This window comes from Crocodylus siamensis, chromosome 1, assembly GCF_052110815.1.
Source record: "Crocodylus siamensis isolate JL-2025a chromosome 1, ASM5211081v1, whole genome shotgun sequence".
Taxonomy (NCBI): domain Eukaryota; kingdom Metazoa; phylum Chordata; order Crocodylia; family Crocodylidae; genus Crocodylus; species Crocodylus siamensis.
In genome coordinates this window covers 345,724,470-345,747,869 of record NC_143395.1, presented here as the reverse complement: position 1 = coordinate 345,747,869, position 23,400 = coordinate 345,724,470, and the positions used below count along the sequence as shown (strand labels likewise).

General features: G+C 40.4%; 1 protein-coding gene across 2 annotated transcripts in view; it reads right to left on the bottom strand.

Annotated features, from left to right (window-relative positions):
- The window catches only part of KLHL1 (kelch like family member 1), a 489,325-nt gene that overhangs the window by 127,231 nt on the left and 338,694 nt on the right, over nt 1–23,400 (bottom strand). For both annotated transcript variants that reach the window (XM_090024576.1, XM_090024581.1), the window contains one exon: nt 1,843–2,067. In XM_090024576.1, the coding sequence (XP_089880702.1) occupies nt 1,843–2,067 (225 nt within the window). The remainder of the gene's footprint in view (nt 1–1,842; nt 2,068–23,400) is intronic.

The window sequence follows — 23,400 nt, the reverse complement described above, 5'->3', positions numbered from 1 at the left end:
TACTGGAAGAAAGGGCATCACTTGAGAACAATGCCCAGGCAAGATGACAATTTCACCCTTGATGAAGTTATTCATCACATTTTTTGCATATGACATTTAATACACCTTTACTGGCTCTATTTTCTGCTTCAGTGTAACATAATACTCTCATTTACTAAACAGGTTAAATTTTAGCCCAGGTCAAGTGTTATTTCCAAATATTAGAACTTGAGGTGGATGTCATCCATTATCAAATAAACTACACAGATAGTCATTCTAAATCAAATTTACAGCATTGGATTATACATGTTACTTTAATTTTAAAAGTACATAAACTACTGCTGCAACATAACTTTAAGAAGAAAGTAAAGAAAGGAGAAAGATACCTGTGGAGAGAACAAAGTTTGAGAGTAAAACGAAAAAAGCAAGATAATGCTACAGCATATAACTCAAGGGGATGGACAAGATGACCTAACAGGTCTTTTTCATTTCCAGTCTTCATGATTCTATAATGATTCTATCAAACTAGAAACCTCAACAAATCAAATAGGTCAGTTTTCTATACCTTTTAAATGCTATATTCTATTTGCAAACTCCTATGGACTCCAGATGGCTTTTTAAGAGAGAAAACTGCATCCCTCAGTCGTAGCTACTTATAATTTAAAGAAATTTTTGCAGCCCAACTCAAAATGATTTTGAGATTTGATAATCATTTCATTGCTGATAATCACTGGAGTATAATAATGGAAGTAAATAGAACAAATTTACTGGATTATTTTCCCCACTGAGAAAAAAAAGTTGGAAAATAATAATGTTGGGAAAAAAAGCATCTTAAGTACCAGTCAAAGTGAATAGAGTTATTATAAAAAATAAAATTACTATTTTTTAAAATGTAAATGCCCAAAAATACTGTCTCACTTTCGCTCTGAGCAGGATAACCTACCATTCATTTTCTGCCAACAAATACAACTGTCAATATATAACACTAAAAAAATAAAATGTTGAATTCAAGTGTTGGAGAATGGATGGCTGAAATACCAGTAATAAGATTAAGAACCTTGCAAAATCAGGATTTACTATTTCAATAGAATAAATTTTACATTTATTCAGATATTTGTGTCAGCTGATGAACTGTTGAACTGTGAAGAATATAGTCATGGTTGTGAACTCGGGAGTGCAAAGATATCTTGGTGTATGCTTGCACAGATACAAGGAGGTCTGTTTAATAGGATCAGAGAAGTGAGCACCACAGTAAAGATTTATCTGAGGTACTACTTGGGGGAGCACGTCACAATCATGTTATTGCTGCTGCCAAAACCACTTCTTCTAGTGCCTTCCAAAGTTATTAGCTGCTGCTAAAATGATGTACCCTGTTTCCATATCTTCCAGCAAATCCCAAGCTCTTATAAAACATGGAAAAGCACCATATATATTTTGGTTGTTTAATCAAATAAGTTGAATAATAATAATAATAATAATAATAAAAATAATCATAATGTAAACCCCCCCAAAACATTTAAAAACAAGCCACCTGAACTATAAGGTAAAACTTTCCAAAGTTTGGTTTTCTTTTATTGCACTCCCTCCCCCTATATTATATTAATAGGGCTTTTTATTTAACATTTCATATCATATATTTATTTTTCATATTCACACACAGAATAGAAAACTTGTAAATTATTTCATGTCTATATAATTATATTTTATAGTACACTATTATAATTTGAGTCATTTAATACTCTTTGCTTTTAAATATCTCTAAAAGCCCCAACCATTGTTGACTGTAGCTTAAAAAAATACCAACATTTACATTATAAATTGCACATTTCCAAAAAGAGATTATTTAAAAAATGATTTTCTTACCTAAACCATGCCTATGTGTTGACATTGATGGTAAGACAGTCCAAGCCTTGGTTTTTGGATTGTAACATTCGACTGTATTTAACGTCTTTAAACCATCCCGACCTCCAATAACAAAGAGTTTATCATCAATGACAGCTACACCAAACTGAAGCCTCCTTCCATTCATCACTCCAGCCTGGATCCATATATTTGTCCTGAGATCATATTTTTCTATAGTTGTAGCACCTAATAAGAAACATTAAATGGGATGGTCTATTTAACATAGTTGTCCTCAAACACCCCCCTTCTCAAAACTGACTTTCACTGCTTGTGTCTGTTGATTTCATACATTTTGTCAAGCAATTTCTGTATATTCAGAACTATTAACAAATGTCCAAGAATTAATAACTGGACATGGAGGAGCTGTATTAGTCTGAATAGCAGTATGTTCTAGCTTTATGATCTCTTTTATGGTTCACAGGCAAAACTATGTAAGATAACTACTCTTGCTGCACTCGTTCCTCCTGTTATTTATTTATTTTTTTAACTATGAAGTTTAAGTGCAACTTTTATTAGAAAAAGCAAATTCAGATTTGGGTTTGTACATCCTGAGAGTTTTAGGGAATTAAGATTTTCACTATTCTAGAGTTTGCGTATTTGTGAAAATGCTGAGGTTTGCATTGAGACTTATAAGCACATCAAAATCAAGGTATATCCAAAAACATTTCAATCTGAACGCAATTATTTGACTAACTTACACATCTGACACCAAAGGCTTTAAAAAGCAAGAGGTGTAAAACAACTTACCAGCTGATCATGACAAGATCTCTAAGAAACTTCTGCTGCTAAAAGCAACTTTATATATAACAAGAAAAGATGAGAAATGTAATAAACTTGATTAACAGAAAGAGGTAAAAAGGGACGATAACTAATTTAACCAGTACCAGAAGCAAAAAGAAAAAGAAAAAGTGTTCCATTAATTATGAGTTTATGAGAAAGTTTAATCTAAATCAAAACTACAAACATCTAAATGACCGATGAAATCAAAATCAATCGGTATGAAAGATACATAATAATTAATTTAAACTGAACACTATGTTTTATTTTCACATGCACACAATAATCTTCATGTCCAGCGATTAAATATGTCTACAGAGACTATGAACATCATCATGCTCTGCAATTAAGCTTCAGCAGTCTATTTTATTTGGATTGTTAAAAAGGTTACACTTCTACAGAAAACAATTCTTTCAGGATTCATTCTTTCTTTGGAACAGAAGAAGCAATAAAACAAACAAAACAAATGTTGTGGAAGCAATAGTTTTGTTAACTGAACTGAAAAAAGATATAATTTGAATTCAATTTGCATCTAAGTGTACCACACCAGTAATTATTTCAATGTCCAACTGGATTTAATATATCCCAAGCTAGTTTTCTGAAGCTATGAGAAATATGAACTAATTTCTACATTCAATTAACAGAGTGGTCTTTGCTTTTTCAGATAGTAATTTAAAATTGTGAATTACATAAATGAATTATCCTACAGATTAGTTATGAAAACATCAACAATATCGCTTTCTTTAAATGCAGTTGTTTGGCAATATTGGATGGCATATTAATATTGCATACCTTCAACATTTTACAAATTCTTCTGCCTAGATGTGTTTTAGTTTTTGTAAGTAATGATTTAAAAATCCAGAAACTGACATAACTCTCTAATAGGCAAGGTTTTTTTGTTTGGTTGGTTGATTTTTTAACTTGTATTCCATTAAATCTAGTTCAACACAAACAGGTACATTTGGGATTTTTTTTATATATTTGATTGCCAAAAAATCTAATTACATACCAAAAACAATCTTCATATTTTGCTCAGTTGGATAATTTCCTATTATCTAATATTATCCATGTTTTAATATTCTTTGAATTTTGTTTGAATCCTACCTTGAACATTTGACTTCAGTTTCTTAAGCAAACTCATGAAGAAGCTAGACAAAGCCCAACTACATGTCCATCTAATGGAAACTACTCTCTCAGAACCTAAGAATTTATATTTTTATCTGTCTAGATCCCTGCAAAGTACACAACACTGCTCACTTTGAGATACTTCTTTCAGGTGACACAGTTGTATCAATAATTCAAGTGGAAGAGACCTCACCAGATCATCAGGTCCAGCCCCCACCCCCTGGACTTCAGCAGGAAAGACCGCTGGGGTCAGATGACCCCAGCTAGGTGGTGCACATCATTTTTTAAAGATCTCCAGGATAGGTGACTATACTACTTAAGGGGGGTAGGGGTGGGGGAGGGACCCTAGATCTATTAATTCAAGAAAGAAGGAAGGTCTTCTATTTTTCTCTGTCTCATGCATACAATAATAAAGGAAACTGCAGCTCTACCACTATATTGCTTAACTGCAGACTCCTACAAGACTAAATTCTCTCTATGATCCTTCTTAGCATCCACAGGCAGTCACTCCAAGTACTCACCAGATGACATGAACCAAAGTTGCAGAACATGCAATGAGACACAACCCTAACTTTTAACACACAAGATCATACAAATAACATTAAGATTATCCAAACCGTCAATGGCATGTGCTCAGAGATAAATAACAAAACCTCAACAACATACACTATATCTATGTTTTGTTGGCAGGCAGACAGAAGTACTATACACTGTGTTCAACCACTGTCCTCTTCTTGAAGGTACACCTGCTCAGATGGACAATTTAATCTATAAACTGGGAGTGCTCTTGGATTCTTTAGTGATGCTGAAACACCTTATATAGGTAACATTTGTTTGCCATCTGTGGTTAGTTAGGAGATTCCATTCCACCTTGGCCAATAAAGATTTAATCTTGTTTAACAGTCCCTTTGTCATCCATTGTCTGGATTACAGCAATATAATATATCTGGGCATAAAGCTATCACCATTTAAGAACCTCCAACTGATACAGACTGTCACATTGTACTTCCTTAGTAAAATAGGCTACCTGAAATATTTCAAATCTATCCTTAAGTTTCCACACTGGCTTCTTCTCAAGGAATATTGATTCAAACACAGATTCTCATTCCTTGCTGTCTGTAGCAGTTAGCAATTCTAGGCACAACTAAACTTTCTACAGGAAGGATAAAGCATGTCTTTGCATAGCCAAAACTAGCTCAGGGACCATTCTGAGACTGTGGAAGGAATTTCTGTAGACACATAGGAACACGACCTCATCACTTTGCATTTAAGTGGTGAACTTCTTCAACCTCGTCTTCTCTGATATAAAAAAAATAGCCATGTGCACACTTATAAAATCAAATAGTCCCAAACTAAAACTCTATCCAAACAAACACTAGACTATCCACACAATACTTCGTTTAGAAAAAGAATGAGCAAATAAATTTCACATTAGATATTGGACAGTATTTAACAAACATCTGTCTACGGTAAGGGCAAAGGAATAATAGATTAATCAAACATCTAAATACTTCATCCTGCATTAGTACAAGGGGCTAGGCTAAATGATCTCCTGAAGTTTCTTTACTATGATTTCAAGATTCCACATCACATCAAGACAATGTACAGAAACGATCAAAACATTTTATATACATTACTTTAGGATACAATTTTAATGAAAATGGTGTTCAATTTCAGTACAAAACTAAATACATTTACACATTTTTTCTGAACTATTATACCATAATAAATATTTATTCAACCTGAAATGGTTAAGATCTCTGGAGTTCAAGATAGATAGAGATCTCTCGATAGATAGATCTCTATCTCTATGTAGACACTACTTTGTTTGGTCCAGCCTTATGCCCCAAGTCTCTCACTGGGCACAACTTCTCATAGGGGTGGCCCTTGCGCTGTCCTTCAAGTTTACTCCTATTTGACCCTACTTAGTGCACCCCTTAGGCTGTCCTCCAGGTCTACTCCAACTTCAGCCCTACTCAGCCCCCTCACATACAGCCCTTCAGGCCTACTCACACTTCAGCCCTACTCTGTGCAGATACTCCCAATGTTCTCCACATGACCCCCTGGGGTCTCCAGCACCTTGTTTCTGTGCTGGACTCAGGTGCCTACAGATGAGCATACCTGGTTCCCACTACTCCACCAGCCACCTTCAAAACCCACCCAAAGATGGGGGATGGGGTTAAGGCACCCCTCCTCACCTTTCACAGGGGAGGTAACTGGCCTGGCATTTCCTAGGGACTCCTGCACCACCAGGCCACCCTTCCCCAGCAGGGTGGAGTTTTAGGTTATGCCCAGGATCCGGAGCCTCCAAACCATCCCCATAAGCTCCTGCCCTTACCTCTAAGGTTTTTCCTGCTGCAGCTTAACTAAGCAATGTTTCTGCCTCCCCTAGCAGCAGGGAACTGAAGCTTTTATATGCCTTTTGTTCAAAATGGCTGCTCTCATCAGGCACCTGGTAGCTGCCTGCCCGTGCCCTGCCACACCAAGTCACTAATATACAGAATACCACTTAATTAAATAGAAATCAATAGTGCCTCTATGAAAATAATTGTTGATTATAACTAAAAACATACCTCCTTGAGTCTTTAAATCTTCTATCTCACAGCTCTGTGCATAAGTTCATACTGATGCATCTCTCTCTCCCCACCCTTCTCTCTCTTATCTTCCTTGGATTTACTCATTCCATCAGCTTTTCTACCATTGTTCTTGGCTATATTATTGATCTTATCAGCCTGCCATTCTCTTTCTCCATTATTTTAGCTACACTGACCACTTATTAGATGAAAATCTATTTATAAATAAATAATATAATTCAGAAATATCAAGCTGCTTGCTAAACATTTTAATAAAAAATCTGGTTTTAGAGTAACAATAAAATACATGAATCATATCTGAAGGCATTAAAGGGCAAGCAGTGTCTGTTTATAGCTTTTGTATTATTATTTTGTATGAATTGACAAGACACAAAAAATATTACCTTATAGCATTCATTTTTTAGGAACACTATCAAAGCAATGTAGGAAAAAAATAACAGTTCCTTATTTCAAAGTTTGTTAATGATAATGAACATTAATAAAATAAAGAGAGATAGCAAGCCATGTTATTCTCAGACTAACTCATTTAGAGCCTATGTAGCTACAGCTTATAAACATTCATATCCCTCTGAACCATTTCCGAATAAATTATGAGCAGCAAGGGTTATTCGAAGCAGCAATATTATTTCTATCTTAAAATATTTTAGGGTGTGAAAAAAAAACAGAGCAATAAAAATGTATTTGATATTTTTAAAAGTGCCTCCCTTCCCTATACTTGACACTTGAGATATTCCAGTGCTGTAAAAACACTTCACATAGTGGCAATGAGATAAGTTAATGTGCAACAGAAGAGAGTTGCCAGTTAGAAGAAGTCAAGTGTGGGATTTCAAACCTGCCTCTGAAAACCCGGGGAGGGAAATCTAAACACAATCATTTATAGAACTTAAGAATGTATAGATTTATAAATTTATATAATTTATAGAACTCCGGAAATTTGGGGATTAAACTTTTTCTTTCTTCTCCCTAGAGAAGATCCAGATTTTTACAGGAAAATTATTGTAGGAATGTGTCTATTCTGACAAAAAGTTTTAAATAGGTTTGGTTTCTCAGATCCACAGCTGAATTTCTTGTCAAAATAGAGAAAGATGCACAGAACCACATTCCATATTAAGCAATCTTTCCTGTTTCAACTATACCCAAACATATGACATACAAACCAGGGTATGTCAGGATCACTTAGGGTATGCCACTATCACTCAGGCACCAGGACTTTTTACCTGTAATATCATTAGTCTTGTGGTAAGGAAACTCATCCGTGTGTGTGTCTAGGTTCAAGTCCCTGCTCCAAATCCAAATTCTGTATTCAAGTCTGGACAGCTGAGGGATGATTTGACCCTGTGTCATAGATTCATAGATTCATAGATGCTAGGGTCGGAAGGGACCTCAATAGATCATCGAGTCCGACCCCCTGCATAAGCAGGAAAGAGTGTTGGGCCTACATTACCCCAGCTAGATATACATCCAACCTTCTCTTGAATACCCCCAGGGTAGGGGAGAGCACCACCTCCCTTGGGAGCCCGTTCCAGACCTTGGCCACTCGAACTGTGAAGAAGTTCCTCCTAATATCCAATCTAAATCTGCTCTCTTCTAGCTTGTGGCCATTATTTCTTGTAACCCCCGGGGGCGCCTTGGTGAATAAATACTCACCAATTCCCTTCTGTGCCCCCCTGACGAACTTATAGGCAGCCACCAGGTCGCCTCTCAACCTCCTCTTGCGGAGGCTGAAAAGGTCCAGTTTCTCTAATCTCTCCTCGTAGGGCTTGGCCTGCAGGCCCTTAACCATACGAGTGGCCCTTCTCTGGACCCTCTCCAGGTTATCCGCATCTTTCTTGAAGTGCGGCGCCCAGAATTGCACGCAGTACTCCAGCTGCGGTCTGACCAGTGCCCGATAGAGGGGAAGTATCACCTCCTTGGACCTATTTGTCATGCATCTGCTGATGCACGATAAAGTGCCATTGGCTTTTCTGATGGTTTCGTCACACTGCCGACTCATGTTCATCTTGGAGTCCACTAGGACTCCAAGATCCCTTTCCACTTCCGTGCCACCCAGCAGGTCATTTCCTAGGCTGTAGGTGTGCTGGACATTTTTCCTCCCTAGATGCAGCACTTTGCATTTCTCTTTGTTGAACTGCATTCTGTTGTTTTCTGCCCACTTGTCTAACCTGTCCAGGTCTGCTTGCAGCTGTTCCCTGCCCTCCGGCGTGTCCACTTCGCCCCATAGCTTAGTGTCATCTGCAAACTTGGACAGAGTACATTTCACCCCCTCGTCCAAGTCTCTGATGAAGACATTAAAGAGTATCGGTCCAAGCACCGAGCCCTGTGGGACCCCACTGCCCACACTCTTCCAGGTCAAAACCGACCCATCCACCACGACTCTCTGGGTGCGACCCTCCAGCCAATTCTCCACCCACCGGACTGTGCAGTCATCCAAGTCACAGCCCCTTAACTTGTTCACCAGTATGGGGTGGGATACCGTGTCAAAGGCCTTCCTCAAGTCCAAGTATACGACATCCACCCCTCCTCCTGCGTCAAGTCGTTTTGTGACCTGGTCATAAAAAGAGACTAGATTGGTCAGGCACGATCTACCTGCCACGAACCCGTGCTGGTTTCCCCTCAGCATAATTTGTCCTGCCGGGCTCTCACAAATGTGAGCCTTGATGATTTTCTCAAAGATTTTGCCAAGGATGGAGGTGAGACTGACTGGCCTATAGTTACCCGGGTCCTCCTTCCTCCCCTTCTTGAAAATGGGAACCACATTGGCCCTTTTCCAGTCCTCCGGGACTTGACCCGTGCGCCACGAGCGTTCAAATATTCCCGCCAGTGGCTCTGCAATGATGTCGGCCAGTGCCTTCAGTACCCTTGGATGGAGCTCATACGGGCCTGCTGACTTAAAGGCATCCAGTTCTTCTAAGTGACCCTGCACCACCTCAGGGTCCACGCATGGAAGTCTGGTGCCTTGCTGCTGCCTCCCTACACTCCCAGTGAGAGACTTGTCATGCCTCTCGCTTAGGAACACTGAGGCGAAGAACCGTTGAGGAGTTCAGCCTTGTCCCCTCTGTCCGTCACCAATTGTTTCTGCCCATTTAGCAGGGGTCCTATTCCTCCCTGGGCCTTCCTTTTACTCCCTATATATCTAAAAAACAATTTCTTATTGTCTTTTACTTGGGTTGCCATCCTCAGCTCCATGGTAGCTTTGGCCTGTCTAACTGCCTCCCTACAAGCACGAGCAGAAGAGGTATATTCCTCTTTGGTGATCTCTCCCTGTTTGCACTTTTTATGTGCTCCCCTTTTGGCCCTTAGTCTGCCCTGGATTTCTCTGGTCAGCCAGGGAAGCCTCCTGGCCCCTTTCCCTCTTTTACCTCGCACGGGGATCGTCTCGCTTTGTGCGAGAAGGATAGCTTCCTTAAGGCACAGCCACCCTTCTTGGGCTCCCATCATTTCAAAACTACTACTCTGCAGTGCATCCTTTACTAATCGCCTGAGTTCGCTGAAATCAGCTTTCCTAAAGTCCAGCACGTTCACCCTACTGGTTATCTTACCCACTCGACGCCTTATGTTGAACTGTACTTTTAGGTGATCACTGTCCCCCAGATGGCTACCGATCTGTAGGTCCCCTACTATATCATCCCCCGTTGCCAATACCAGATCCAGTAAGGCATTCCCCCTAGTGGGACCATGTACCTCCTGCGTCAGGTGGAGGTCCTGTACACAGGTTAGAAACCTGCGTGAGTGGTGGGACTTTGCTGTCTGTGTCTCCCAGCAGATGTCCGGGGAGTTTAGGTCCCCCATGACCACCGCCTCTTTAGCTTTTATGGTCTCCGAGAGTTGCCTCAGGAGCCCCAAATCTATTTCTTCCCCTTGATGTGGGGATCTGTAGCAGACCCCTACCACCAAATCCTTTTCTCCTTGCCCCCCATGTAGCCTAACCCACAGTCCTTCTACTTCCTCATCCTTTGATTCTGTCTTGATGAGGGTTGATGTATATTGCTCCTTAACATAGAGCGCAACCCCTCCCCCCCTTTCCCCACTCTGTCCTTTCTGTACAATCTATAGCCCTCAATATGTACCGCCCAGTCGGTCTTCAATTTACAAATTGAGTCCTACAGTCACAAGATTATTGGCTAACTTAGGGGTTTAAATCCATCTTTTCTTGCTCTGATTATTCATAAAAAAATAAAGCTCTATTATTTGCACATATGTGGACTAGAAAAAAAATTAAATTTCAAAATTACAATATAGGAGACATATCCCCTCAGCTGTGGTTCTCTAGGTAACAATAGCATACTCTATTGTTAATCTATGATATTGATGATAATCGTATTTATTGTATATTTTTTATTAAGTCAGATTAACTCTGCCACAAGATTCCTTTGTGACCTTGGTCCCCACCTGTAAAATGAAGATAACTGTATCACCCTATCTTCTATGGATGATGTGTCAGGGGAGCAGGGGAGGGGGATAAAGGGTAAAGCAGCCAGATAATATGGTAACAGAACACATAAGAGTACCTAAAATAGATACATGAACAGAGGAGCCATTCCTGATTGTGAAGATTTAAAATAATGTTATCCAAAAACTAGAAAAAGGGAGAAGTTGCTTCTGAGAGGTTGTTTGTGAGTGCTTTCACTAAATCAAGGCTGACTACCATCACAGACCAGAGGAAGGAAGGGAGAGTAACAGCTCAGCTTCCATAATGTAGCTCAGTATGCTTTTTGATTAAAAAAAAGAAAAAATAATGCAAATCATATATACATATCTGAAAACATAAAGGAAAAGTCTATCTGAAGTTTACTGAACTAAAATCTAAGGATAATATGAAAGTAAGTGTAACTTGATTCTTTGCAAGATTAAATTGCTTGAAAACTTATGTATATAGCTGTATAAGGTGGTTGCTTCAAGTAAAGATTTTAATAGGCCAATTATCAGTTAAAATAACATCAGAAGACTCAGCAAAGTAGACAAATATGCAATGGGGTTGAGAAAAAACATTTAAGAACTATTGACAAATATGTAGCCAATATCATATCAATTTAATACATGGGATCATATCATTTTAATATGTGGGACCTATTCCTTAACATGAAAATCCCACTGATGCCAATGAATCAATAGGACTATTTGTCTTAGGGCCATGCAGAGGTCAGAGGAGGATAATGATTAATACAAGCTTTACAACTGAAAAGTAATATGGTTCATTACAAGTGAACTAAGACAGACTTCTGTAAAAAAGTAACATTTACGTGTGCTATAACTTCTATCAAAATTCATTTTCTCTAATGTTAGTAATATTTTAAAGAACTAATTTTAGGCTAGGCAGGATAGGCTTCTTCATTCATTTTTAACATTTTGTTTCAGTTTTAAAAGAAATGAGCCTTTCTCTGTTGCCATGTCAACTGCGAAGCCTGCTGTCTAGCAACTGATAAAATATTTACATGACTTTCAATAAAGGCAGTGTGCAGGTTCCTATTGTGAACCTTTTATCCAAAGCACTAAGGAAGAAGTCCTCATTAGTCCTTCCTAACTTCTAATAATAGAAATGGGTTTTACTTCAGAGTTTATTGCAGAGACACATATTTCACAGGAGTCTATGATACACATGGTGAAGTTAATTATCTTAGTCACAAGTACAGGTGATAACACTGCTGGAGATCTCAGTGTGGTGCTACATCAGACTGAAGCACCACAGAATCAGGGAAGTCATGACTTGTTCAGGTGGCACAGTCAGAGTCAGGGAAAGAATAAAGGGCAGAGAGGATAAAAAATGAGAAGAGAGAAAGAAGCCCCACATGACAGGTAAAAGAATAGAGAGGCAACTAACTGCAATGGGATTTTAGGTGACTGAGAGGATTAATAAGGTGCTTCCTGTAGCAACGCTTGCTTTAATATTGCTGACATGCATTGTATTATTAATAATGTGTTGGTACACAAAGAAACTTGGATAGGCATTGTTTTCTTAATTTTAAATTTAAAGAAATAAACATAAATATGGCATGCAAGAGGAGTTCTAGATTTTAAGTTCAGACATGACCTTTATTCTTAATCATTTATCTATATACTTTATTTTGGTAATATTCAAGTATCAACCACAAATGGGACTCTATTGTGTTAGGTGCTGTACGGAGTCACAGAAAGCCCCACCCCAAAGAGGTAAACTGTCTCAATAAACAAGGCAAATGCTAAGGGAGGGAAAGGGTATATTACACAAGCAGAACAAATGGTATCACGGAGTTAAAGACTGCAATTAGTTATATATTTGGTTTAGTTAGGTAAATGAAGTGAAAACAAGAATTAAGAGAGAAAAATGAAGGAAAGCTGAGTGATGATGAGACGGGAGGGGAGGAAAGGGGAGAAGGGAGTAAAGGGTGGTATATGCAGGGTATCTGTGAAGCCAAGAAAGAGAGACTGAGGAGGTATATTAAAACAGCTAGCCAGGCCCAGGAAAAACTTTACAATATTCTATCAATGGCTGAAGGTAGAGACTTGGTTCTACAGCTGCTCCAGGTAGCTGGACTCTCTGGATGGCTTCTGCCCCTGCTATTTTATTCATGAATATATGCCAGAGAGGAGGTAAAGCACCACCTTTCCTAGTGGCACCTACCTCATGTTGACAGGGGGATACTTGGTTTAGATAATCTCTTATGTATGTTTCCTGTTTGATCTTCTCATCTTTCTATGGTTCTATTGTGGGGTCTTTCCCAGCACAGTTCTGGGTTCAGAAACAGGTGCTGGTGGGGAGGGTGGCTGGGAGGTGAGGTGGGGAGGAGTAGGGTAGAAATGAGCCAAGAAGGGAACTGCTAAATATAAAGCTCAAAAACAATAAAAAGATGGCAAAATTGAATATTGAGCAAGGAACAAGAGTTTTAAAATATTTTGCTAGTACTCCATGACATCTTTTTGACTAATTCTGAAGCAACGTTTCAGACAATCCAGTCTATATGCATCATATTTGCCAGCATTTTTAATCTCGTTTTAAGTGTGTAAAGAAGCATATTAAATGTTCCCTAAACACAAATTATCACACAACAATTTTCTGTACTGCCACATTCCCCCAAAGCAAACGCCTGCCTTGACATTTTTTCAGAATTCGTAATTGATTACACTTTTCATGATAACTACTCTTAGTGGACTTCAATACTAATTGGCAAAATGACTACTAATATGCCTCCCCTCTCCCCCCATGGAGCTCTGTTAACTGCTATTTCCTCATGCTGTTTCCCTGGAGTTATCACAGTTGGACCTTTCTTTTGCAAAATAATGCATGATTTAAGGATACACTTCAAAAAGGGGTACCAGCCCAGATCAGAAAACTGAAAACTTCCTATGTTTACAGTGTACTTACTGTAGTATCCTCTCCAAATCCATGCACTGAGGTAGTCAAAAGCTAAGGAATGGGCTATTTGTTCATCCCCAGTACCTCAAAGAGAAAATTTCTGACATTATTCTTTATATACCATTAAGCATTTAGCTAGGTGCTTCACAAACTTTGAAGATTAAGTTTTTCACCTAGAGAACTACTAATTTAAATAGATTGGGCTTTATCTATATTTATCCTTTATGGTAGATATAATAGCTTCCAAATGTGGATCTCTTCCTGGTATCAAAAAATGATTTGCCTACCATCAGTTACAACATATTTTAAGAGGTTTCAGTATGTTATAAATATTTTGAAATACCTTTATTTTCAAAGTGCTAGCAAGATACTACGTGATGGCTTTATTTTTATTCAGGTACAAAATAAGCATGGCCTTGGTTTAACATTGGTTTAAATATTACCAATGTTAAATATTACCAGTATTAAATATGAAATTATAGCAAAATGAAGTTATCTCAGCTAGTTTGTAGGGATGCTTCACAGTTACTGACCCACAGCTGTATGGTAATTTAAAAATTATGCAAAATCCCCATGGTTTGATTAATTACTGGCCTCAGAACTCCACATCCATATGCCATACATGGCTACCTCACCTCCCTCCCCATCTGTTTCCCTACATGCTCTGCTCATACTTTGTTCTCCTTATCTCCTCTCAGACTGCTCTGTAATTGCTCATTGCTCTGAAAAAGCTGAACTTTCCAGCCTCTCCATCTCATAACAGTATTTTTACAACATTTTACCCCAAAAGCTCTTTCCCTCTCTTTATCGGTCTTGGATAACATCAGCAGTGTGCACAATTCAAGATTTAATCATGTTACACAGTCTGAGTAAAGAGGGAAAGAGTAACTAGATAGAGGAAAGTAGAATGCAGATAAGAGGATGTACAAGTAAAGAAAGGCAAGGAAGTAATGGGAGAGTAAACAGGAAAAAAAGCAAGAAACATGGGAGAGACAAGCATTTAAATGAGAATGTAGAGTGCATGATACATTTTTTTAATAAAAAACCTTAGGCTGTCTGTAACCTGGTAGTAGCTGATAATGTAATTATTTGGAAGTAATTCTGTTTTAAGCTGTTTAAGAGGAAGGATGATCCATGGTGAGGCCACTAACATGGGGTTGGAAGATCTAGGTTCTTTTTTCTACTAAGTCACAAACTGTTTATTTGCATCCCTGGAAACTCATTAATGTATCTAATTTGTAACACACTGCCTTTACCCTTAAGGCTAATCACAAAAGAACGGTGAGGAGGACTCATTCACTTTTTTCCATAACAGTTTTGAGGGATCTGAACAAGGTGGAATAGAATTACATTTTGGTCCTTAAATCCATTTAGGCATCCAATAGGTGAGATAGAATATGGCCTTTAGTGGTTAAATTCTGTCTAAGCTCAATATTGAAATCCTGAAAAATGTTTGTTGACTGCTATGACACGCAACCCACCTCAATCTCTTATTCAACACATACCTAAGGACACCTCAGTTTTAGCAAAGCTCAACAGCTCTGCACCTAGTTTACAGCTAAACCCCATCCAGAAACTAGATTTTCCTCTGCCTACCTTCCAAAGGACCTCATTTAAACAGTGTTTTCTGAACACACCTAAAGAACTGGTCTTTGTTTGAACTGCAGTGGCAACTATTACTAACTTTTTTACAACTGATTTAGAAATGGAAGTCATTGGAAAGGAGATAGTGTTCGTTGAGAAGTCCTAAGTTCCTGCCTCTGCTACAGATACTTATTTTAAGTTATTTCATACATTTTATACAGTAATTAGATGATATGCATAAATGGTCCTTTGAACAACCACAGACACCTAGTTTGTGACTCAGTCTACCCATCTGCAATACAGTATTGTTCATATTTACTAAGATAAAGACATTCAAGGGTGAGAACTGTTCATTTAATATGATAATACTATAAATACTCAAGGTAGAATGACACAATTTAGCTTTGAAGTCCTTTCCTATGAGTACTTACTATAACTCTCTGCTATTGAGCTTACATGGCCTGAGATAGTGTAACACCTTAAAATGAAAATATCTTCTAGTTATCCAGACTACCCCTCCTCCCTCCTAGCCAAATTAGCCAACATAAATTATCAGGGAAGTTGAGAGATTCTAGCCTAAAATGTACATTTAACTGTTAGAATTATTCACAACATTTTAATTTGGAAACTAGAATGAAAAAAATTAAAATAAATAATAATAAGAGAAAAATTAGCAGTGGCAATACTCTTAAATTCCAAAACACATAAAACATTAATGGTTTTAGACTTATATAATAGTTGGTATATATTATATATTCGGGCTCACAAACAGAAAGTCAGCCATACAGTTTAGGCCAACTCCAATGCTATTGTACACCTTACTGAAGCTAATTATCCTGTTGGTGGAAATTAAAACATAGAAGATATAACACAGGCAAGTTTTATATTTCATAGTAAACACTTTATGTGTTCACAGTGAATCCAAACTTCATGAGTCTTGTTTTCCTTGCTTCGCCTGGCCAACTTCGTGCTGGGTCAGGCCAAGTTGGCCGTCCTCAAGAGCCGCCGGAACCGGCTGGCCGGGACCGGCTCAGATGACGCCCTGCGGCTCTTCCGCCTCCTGGTGCGGGCCCGCCTCTCGCTGGAGTTCGAGCACGCTGTGCTCCGGCGGGCAGTGCCCGCCTTTGAGGCGCGCTGGGCCCTGGAGGGCGCACTGTGCCGGGTAGAGGACGGCCGTCTCAAATACGCGCTCTGATGTCATGACCGGTCTGGGCGACCGGACTGGCTCGGGGTTGAACTGCGACTTCCAGCTCTGCCGCGTCCTGGGCCCTCGCCAGGATGCCTTTTTGCTCTCTTTTGGGTGGAAGTTGAAGGCTTTGGGACGTGTATGAGGGGATGGAGCAGGGTCTGAATCGGTTAGGACTGTGTGGCCGGCACGCCGACCGCGTAGCATGTGAAACACGACGTGAAATGCAGCGAAGGTGTCTGTCACAGTGTGATGTGTGGGTGGTTTGGTTGGCCCGGGGGTTTTTCTTTTGGCCCGGGATTTGGGGTGCGTGGGACGCACTTTTGCGGACGGGCTGTGGCTCGGATCTCTTTGTAATACTTGGGTGGGCATGAATTCCCTTGCCCAATTTGGGTTCTGGATCCGAGGACAAAGAGACTTGTCCGATCTCGTTTTTGGGTTGGTAGTAAGTTGTTGGTGCTTTCGCTTGCAAGCGGCCACCATTGTTGTACCCCTGAACCCCTGAATAAAGTATTTAAAAAATCAAAATCTTTCTTTCCTTCCTTTGATAATGTGAGAGGGGCAGTAAAAGCCCCCCTAGTGTGTCCCGGACCCCCGCCCCACGTGTCACAATACTCAACCCAGGAGCCCAAATAAGTGGAAGCTGGGGAGAAATGCAGACACAGGCTCCGCAATTCCAGAGCTGCCTGAGGCTGTGTATTGGCAAGGGGCAGGGGTAGAGCCTTAGAGAGATGTGGGCTGCTTAAAGAGCAGCTGGGGGCACAACTGAGCAGCCGGCAGGGGAAGAATGGGATGCCGGCCGGAAGATGCCAGAGCCAGAGGCAAGGATCGCAAACCTGGTGGTCAGAGAGACAGAGCAGAGCAGCTGCCGGAGGGCTCAGACAGACCAGTCAACAAGCCCAAGCCTGGGGAGCCAAGGGATGCTCAGGAGCAACACCGCAGCCCCACTAGGGAATCCAGGTACAGTGGCTGGGGATGGCGGCAGGGAGCTGCTAGCCCTCACAGGCAGCTCGGCAGGGAGAAAAGTGCAGCCCAGGGGAACTATGCACCCCACCAGCTCAGGAGAAATGGGAGGTAGGCCCCAGGTCAGTGGGGACCCAGAGGCAGACACACTGGGAAGATGGATCAGGTTGGGGCTGTCTACCCCTACGGGGTGGCTATCTACCTCCATGGGGTGGCTGTCTACCCCCACAATTACTAGGAGGGAAGGGATGAGCAAGTTCCCTTTTTTTCTCTTCTTCTTCACTTTTTCTGAGTGACCAAACAGGCATTGGGAGACAGGATCCCAGGGGTCTGTCAGCAGAGGCCGGATGTTTTCTGTTGTATTCATTTGGCGTTCCAGTTAGCCCTAAGCCGGGGCAGGTTTATATGCCCAAGCTGACTTGAAGTTGAGGAATTGGCTGTAAAGAAGATTGTGGTGGCCAAGAAGGCCCAGCCCATTCCAAAGTGGTCAATCTGGATGACAAGAGATATCATCCAAGAGAAGACTTGCAGACTGCAGTGTTTGCCCAGGCTGTGGATGTGATAAGGGTGGGGTAAGAAAAGACCAGGGTCAAGACTTCGTTGTTTTTTGGGGGCTGCCTGAAGAGAAATGCCTCCCCAATAAGGAACACTGAAAACATGGCAAGAAAGTAGAAGCAGCACCCATACCATCTAGATGGCACCAGAGCCCAGCCTTACCCGGACATCGCTTGGGAACAAGGCATCTATCAAGAAGGGGCCAAAGCCCTATAACACCTACAAGTGACAGATATGAATAACCTGTCTGTTCAGTACTTAATATTGTTTATCTTGCCTTGAAATAAGAACTAGAGGTACCTAGATAAAAGTCTGAGACATGGATAAGTATATAAGGGGTGTACATTAGGATCTCAGGCAATGCCTGTTTACCAGAGCACCCCATGGGATGACAAGGTCAAACAGCCACAAACTTCTCTAAGACCGTTTCAGGCCAGACGTAAGGAAGAATTTTACAGTCCGAGCCCCCAAGGCCTGGAACAGACTGCCACCAGAAGTGGTGCAAGCACCTACTCTGGATTCCTTTAAGAGTCAATTGGACATTTATCTTGCTGGGATCCTGTCACCCCAGCTGACTTCCTGTCCCTGGGGTAGCGGGCTGGACTCGATGATCTTCCGAGGTTTATGAAATCTATGGAATCTCTAGTAACTGTTGCTTCTTGTCGCAGAGCTCTCAGGTGCCCTGCGACTGAGAGCAGAAAGGGCTCGGGAGAGACCCCTAGTGGCGGGAAGGGAGAAGCACAACTGCCAGTCACCAGGACTGTGCAAGTGCTGGTTGCCCTAGCAACCAGGGAAAACCTAGAGCCAGGAAGGGGCTTAGCCCTTCTTAAGCCCAGGCAGAAGGCCAGGAGGGTAGTTCCCTTCGGGCAGATGGACAAGCAGGAGCTCTGCAGTGGAGCCGAGCTGAGTCAAGCAGACTGACTGATCGAGTAGCTGCATCATGTTGCAGGGTAGAAAGAACCCTGGCTGGGAGGCTTGGCAGGAGAGACGGGGGGACTGGATTGTATGTTATAGCCGGCGGGCTTGTTGTTGTGTTACAGCCAATTGGCTTATGGTTCTGTTTAGTTATGGTTAACTGGAGGATCAGGTGAGGCTACAAGGGGTTGGAGGAGGCCTCAGGGGAGCCCCACGATAGCAGGCGTCTCCTGGTGCCAAAGGGGGTGCAGCTTTGTGTAGGGGCACATTGGCCCAGTTAGGCTGCCCCGAGTGAGGGGGCAGCCAGGGACCCCAAGTGAGGGGGCAGCAAGGTGCCCCGAGCGAGGGGGCAGCCAGGAACCCCGAGCTAGGGGGCAGCAAGGTGCCCTGGAGTAAAAAGGGGGCAATGAGGAGCCTGGAGTCCGGAGGATGAGAGACCCCAGAGCTGAAGGGGGCAGCGAGAAGCCTCAGAGGCAGGGGGCAGCAAGAAGCCCCAAGGTAGGGGGCGGCAAGGAGCCCGAGAGTGAGGAGGGGCAGCAAGGAGCCCCGAGAATGAAAGAAGGGCCGAGACTTAGGAACATGGCCCAGGTTAGGTCGTGCCAACAACATCTGGGAGGCGTGGGCTGCGGTGTAGGGGAGGAAGAGGAGCCGCAGACAGTTCCCCCTGTCATTGGGGCGTATATAAACGGGCAGTCTCCTGCTGATTCAGATCATCCATCAATCACAAGTAAGATCAAGGCGTGGCAGGCAGGAGTAAGCAGGCGGTTGGCCCATTGCTGGAGGGTGGAGCCCCACGCCCAGAGAGGCTCCGAAAGTAAGACTCTTGCTACACTTCTCTAAACACATTCCCTTTAAAAATACTATTTATATAACCACGCATACTTAAGTCCAGATTGCATTCCATTTATTATTTATCTAAGTGGATTTAGGCGCCAAAGTATGATTCTATTCCACAGGGTATAGCTATCAATTTGATGCCCTGGGCAGGGAGAATGTGGAGGAACCACCAGCTGATGTCCCTGGTAGCTCGTGGGATCTAGGGACTTTCACCCTCACCTTGGGTGTCTTGCCTCCTGCTGTCAGGGGTAGACGCAAGAAAAGGATGATGGACAGTGTGGAGTATGATCATATAGAGCTGGCAGCAGTTGGCTGTTCAGAGGTGTACCAGCTTGGTAACCTCCAGCCTGCTGAGATGACCCTATGACTAGTTCTGGAAGGGGTACTGCTGGGTGGGGACTGTTTTGAAGAAGAGATGGGAACAAGTCCACCTGCCACACATCACCCATCATTAGACTAGAGTTCTTGACCCTGCAACCCAGGCACAGGAGGCCACCAAGTAGATGAATTGGCAGGCCTCCACCTAAACCAGCTCAATTGGGTCCTAGACATTGAGGAGCAAGTTGTTGGTGTATGCTTCTACGACCATTCTCATAGCCTGTTGGAAACAGGAAAAGGATGCTGAGCTATATGGATCATTGTTCTGACTCAGTATGGCACTTCTTGTCTTCTTCTGTTTTCATTTAACAGCATTAGTGACTCCAAAGACAAGTTTCCCAATCATAGCAGTAGAATCCTTGATGTTTTGGATAAATTCCAACTCAAATAATTCTGCTTAAGTTCTGCCTTTGGTTTAATTTGTTTTCATTCTTTACTTTGCAACATTTTTGTGCACATTTAAAAAGTGCCTCCTTTTTACTCATAATTATGATTATTCTGCATATGTCACTTGGCCATTTGGGCATTGATGAGTGCTTTTAAAGTTTCAGAGAAAAAAAAGAATTTGTCCTGGTAGCTCTGTACAGATATCAGCATTCCACTACCTCTTTTTTTTCCAGTTTGGATAACAGTATAGGAATAGTCTTCACAATAATCCTCTTTACTACATTATCCACATGTCCATTGTAGGAAGTGTCTTAAAAAATTCCTCACTTATTCTGCTAATTAATTTTATTTCTTTTGTGCCAGTAAACAACTGCATTTTCTTACTAGAACGGTATAAAACAATAATCTTGTGTATGGCTAGTTTCCTTTCACATCTTGCATAACTGGATAGCAAAGGCCCAATCAAATAGAGATGAAGGAAAGAGAAGGTATTCTGAAATTATTTGAAAAATGGCTTTATTTGGAGATTGACTCTTAACTTGGTGATTTAACTCAAATCTCATAAGATATAGTTCCCATCTTTTTCAAAGCTATTGATATCAAAACCTCCCAACCATATAGCATGGATAATGACCAAGAGCATGAAGAATGTCTGACAGCATTAGAAAAATAATTATAAAACATTATCTTCAGGAAAGTTAGAAAAACTAAAGGGAAGACAAATCTTTCTGACTTCTGAAGCAGATACATAGACTTGTAATATAGACATTTCTTCAGAATGAGGGCCATTTCTGATAGCTGTTTATCCAAGCATTGCTAGAATAAGCCCAGCATTTGAGATTATGAAAAAGAGTATAAGCAAAAAAAATTTACATTTATTACTATAGGCATTGTGAATTCTTTTTGCCTGTAATTCTTTCTGCTGATTCTGTAATAACTGAAATTTTTGCTGACAGTTACTCTAGCCTTATTTTTCAAGATGTAGAAATGTTGCCATGAGTAGGGGCAAAATGATGACCTTGATTTAGTGATCTGCAACATTACATGTTAAAGTGAAAAGAAGTCAACTGAAGCAGAACCAATGTGACTGAACTGGTTTATTAAAGCAAATATCAAGAAGAATTTCTTGATAAAAGGAGAAGCAGCTATACAATACAGAGGGCAAGATAACTCACTATGGTTTTCTTTAACTGGATGCTAAGGACTTCATAGAAGTGTCTCAGATGTGTAATGTATTGTTTTGGGTAAACATGCACATAGCAAAATACTGAAAGGATAAATTGGTTTCCCAACAGTCAATATAGGTAATTTCTGAAATTACAAAATATCACAATACCTTGCATTTTATACATACATTTTTGAAGGATGTGTTAGTGAAAGTTCAGAACCACATATCCCAACAAGCATACATTCAGTAATTTTTCAGTCTTCTTTTTGAATCCAGTACAACTTTGGTTTGCATTACACTAGAGTCAACAATCTATTCCATGACGGATAAATCCGACAGCTACTGCTTATTCTACTTACTGTAATTATTAACTAAGTGGAGCCTTTGAACTGATGGAAGGTTTTCTGCCTCTTTTTTTCCATTTGGAAACAGTATGGGCACTGAGAACGCAAAACCTATATGCACACAATTGCACTAGCTAATCCAACAAATAAAAGAACAATAACTTGTTGTATAAATTTGTCGAGTTGGATAAATGAGGTGTGACCAAGGACTACTCTGAGAACAAAATGCCAACCACTGAATTAAATTATTCTAAGATGCTTGCAGTAATGTTAAATTGTGGAGTATATCTTATGCCAGAAGACTTGGTCTTGCTTCAGTATAACTTTGTTCTGAGAAATATTAATTGGGCACTTCCAAATTCCTAAATGTGACTCAAAACTTCTAATCATTAACTGATCTTTTCCTAAAAATCTGTGCATGATGCAGGTGGGGCACTAAAATCCAACTACATTAAGGAGGCTTAGAAACACACACACACACACAGTTTCTGTAGTGGGTACATTAACAAAAAATGAAACTGCACTTCATACTCTATGTCACAGCAGTAAATACTTTATGTTTGCATTTAAATGGTGTACACATCAAAATGGACTGTTCCATGTTCTGAGATCCTTTTTTAAGATAGGAACTGAAGCAATAATTTCAGGGGTTAAATAGAACACTGAAAAGATGCTAGAAATGAAGTGGTATAAAATAAGTCTTAAGAAGCTACCAGATGGTGTTACAAGCTGGCAGTTTTTGTTCAGAAAACCACATTTTAATCAAGTACTGTAACTGCTAAATGGTCTATGAGGGTGAATGTTCTATAACATATTAAAACTCATGCAAGTGAAAAAAAGCAAATAAGAATGTTAATACTTATAAGAACTGAATGAAAAAGGGGATTTTAAAGTAATTTATACATTTAATTAACTCATCAGTCATTAGCCAGTATATTACTTATTCCTATGGTGAGGTAATTAACCAGAATCCATCTCATTCTGCAATAATGCCATTGATGTTATCTAATTAATAATGATTCATATCTTCTGAATGTTCTCTTGCCAGCTTTAACTCCACCCTCCAAAATAAATGTGTATACATTTTTGCCATTTTAAGAGTTAATTAGAGTTTCATGCATTAGGATGAATTTATACTCATACCAAAAATGTAATACCAAATGATATTTAGCAGCTCTAAATGAAATGTCATGAATTTGATATGTTACATTTCTTTGCTAAATATTCAAAAGGCTAAAAGTATAATTTCGTGCAACAGATAATCTGAGGTTCCTTCAAGTAATTGTTTCAGTTTCTAAGATAAAAAAAAATGTTAACTATATTTTGACAAGGGGATATATTTTTGTCTGTTCAGCTGGAATAATTTCCTAATGATA